The 2,524-nt window shown below is 56.5% G+C and overlaps 1 protein-coding gene across 1 annotated transcript in view; it reads right to left on the bottom strand.

Moving 5' to 3' along the window:
- The window catches only part of TMEM180 (transmembrane protein 180), a 6,613-nt gene continuing 4,089 nt past the window's right edge, over positions 1-2,524 (bottom strand). Inside the window, exons 5-8 of the mRNA XM_009695417.1 lie at positions 2,391-2,487; positions 1,447-1,618; positions 659-852; positions 1-442 (exon numbers count right to left, since the gene is read on the bottom strand). Coding sequence (XP_009693719.1) covers positions 189-442; positions 659-852; positions 1,447-1,618; positions 2,391-2,487 — 717 coding nt within the window. The 3' untranslated portion in view covers positions 1-188. The remainder of the gene's footprint in view (positions 443-658; positions 853-1,446; positions 1,619-2,390; positions 2,488-2,524) is intronic.

The following is a 2,524-nucleotide window of genomic DNA, read 5'->3' on the forward strand; positions in this document are numbered from 1 at the left end:
CCCAGGCCTCTCATGCTGAACTTGTCTGCCTTCCCCAGCAACCACCTCCTGGAATGAGTAAACATTACCATTACAGCATTTCACAGTTGAACCGTAAACATCGGGGTTTCTCAGCCCACCATCGCTGCGCTTAGCCTGCAGTCCTGCACCAGCCTGGAACCAGCAACACCTCAGGGGCTCAGGCGCCCCTAGATCATTTTGACCTCTGGTGCTTGGCCTTGCATCAGACTTTGGCGCTGAGCCTTCACCATCTGCAGACGCTTCCCGTGCAAGCTGAACTGAGACCAGGTGAGGAGCTGCAACAGCGCACATGTGATGGGAACAAAGACGAGGAGGTAAAAGCAGCCCTGGCGAAGAGTTGGCTCCAAGGCTGCAGCAGACTCCAGCTTCGGCTGGGCACTCATCACGTTGCTCAAGGGGTTGCGCTGGAAGATGTCATAGCCTGGTGTCAGAGAAGAGTTTGTGAGACCAGGGACAGCGGAGATGGACCCTTGTCCGTTCTCTCTGAGTGACTGGCCTTGGAGATGCAGAGACCAGGCGTGGCTTAGCAACTGGAAGAGCGCTCTGCACCCACCTGGGGCACGGGACATCACGGAGGACACCGAACTCACAGGTCTGCCCTCTCCTGCCCCACTGCTATCCCCAGGAGCATCCTTACCTGTGTACGCGCAGAGCAGCCAGGTGCCAATCAGAGGGGCGAAGGTCTGGCCCGGCTTGGTGACCAGAGCCACCATCCCAAAGAGCAGCGCTGAGGCTGCCTGCTTCCTGCGGTTCAGGACGAGATCCTCATCCACCAAGTCAGTGACCACCAGGTTGAGCAACTTACAGGTCCCTTCTGTGAACACCCGGTTGCTGCAGAACAACAGACAAAGCACTGAATAGGGGCATCAAGAAATGATGGGAGTAGGCGAGAGATCAGAGAAAATGGAGAGAGGGTGAGAAAGGTTCACTCGCACTTAAAATAGGAATTTCAGAAGCCCTGGTTACAGGAGGGGAACGCTGCTAGCAATAAGTCACTGCGTACCATGCAGCGATACCTTGGATCAGTCCTGACCTGCCACACAGACAGCCCTGCGGACAGGAGACGCTGGGCCAGTGGCTAACAGGCAGCCGCAGCACACACTGAGGGCTATCACCCCAGGCAGGCTGCAGAGGACGAGAGGAGCTCAGCTCAGCAGCTGGGAGAGGCTGCTGCAGGGGGCCACCAGCCCTGCCTGGTCTCTGTCCTCCTGCACACCCCTGCCTCCCTCACCCTGCTGCAGGCACAGCCAGTGGATTCTGCAGTGACCCATCCCATGCTTGGGTGCTGTCAGAGCTGGGCGCCACATGGCTTCTGTGTGACCCTGGCTACTGTTCCCTGCCTCCCACTCCTCTCCGTAAAACAGAGACAAGTCATTTCCCTTCCCCAGTTGCAGAGGGCAGGGGAAGCGAGTGCTGTCTGCCTACCTGGCAATGAAGATGCAGAGCAGATACACCTGATCAGGTCCGGCCAGGAGCATAACAATGCTGAGAGTCAGCTTCAGGAAGAAGAGTCCTCGCACCACAGCGTAAACCCCACAGCGGCGGCAGAGGGACAGGAAGTACAGGTTGTTGAGATGGGGGGCAATGTAGGAAACACCTGAGCAGAGACAGAGGCACAAATAGCTTGAGGGAGTTTCAGTATCCACCATGCCTCCAGGACTGATACAGAGAGAGAGAGAGAGAGAGAGAGAACAAGGCTGGCTATCACCTCCAGGGTTGTAGGACACACAGTACAGAACAGCCCCCATGCACAGACACAAGGCTGCAGCAAATTTACTCAGTGGCTTAGTGGCTTTGTGGCACAGCGCACACTCTTCCTACAGAGGGAGGCCTTCTTCCATCAACCTCGTGAGCAGGAAGGAAGAAAAGACTTGCCCAGTGTCACACAGGGGCTGGGTCTCAGCCCTGGAGCAGAAATGAGATGGACAGCATAGCATGACCAGACCTGGCCCACACAGAACCCTCCCAGGGTAACTCTAGGACGACTGCCCACATATCTGTGGCAGCCTGGAAATGGTCCGTACGCCACAGACGGAAAGGGATTACATCCAGGGCTGTGTTCCCTGCTACAGCCTGGGGACACTATCTGCAGTCACTAATGCTCAGAGCAATACCTCCTCCACGGAGGAGACCAGAGTCCAATGCATTGGGCTCGTCATCACGAGAAAAGGCTCCAAGTCACCTCTGTGCCCAGGAAGGATGTCTCGGAGGTCACAGGGAAGCACATGGGGTGTGTGTATGTGTGAATCTTACAGCCCAGAGACCTGCATGTGAGCACACCTCTCCCCAGATGGTGTTTGGGAAGAGTGAATCCAGACTCAGGCCAGGTCCTAACCCGGCTGCTCCCCCCAGTCCCACATGAGACTCACCGAGCAGGAAGGATCCAGTAGAGACAGAGATCTGATCTGACAGCAGGTGCTCCAGGAACAGAGGGAAGAAGTTGCTGTTAAAGTGGCAGTGAAAAACCTGTGAAGGCAGCATGCAGACAAGCTGGTCAGCAGGA

This window comes from Cariama cristata, unplaced genomic scaffold, assembly GCF_000690535.1.
Source record: "Cariama cristata isolate BGI_N322 unplaced genomic scaffold, ASM69053v1 scaffold40742, whole genome shotgun sequence".
NCBI classification, from domain to species: Eukaryota; Metazoa; Chordata; class Aves; order Cariamiformes; family Cariamidae; genus Cariama; species Cariama cristata.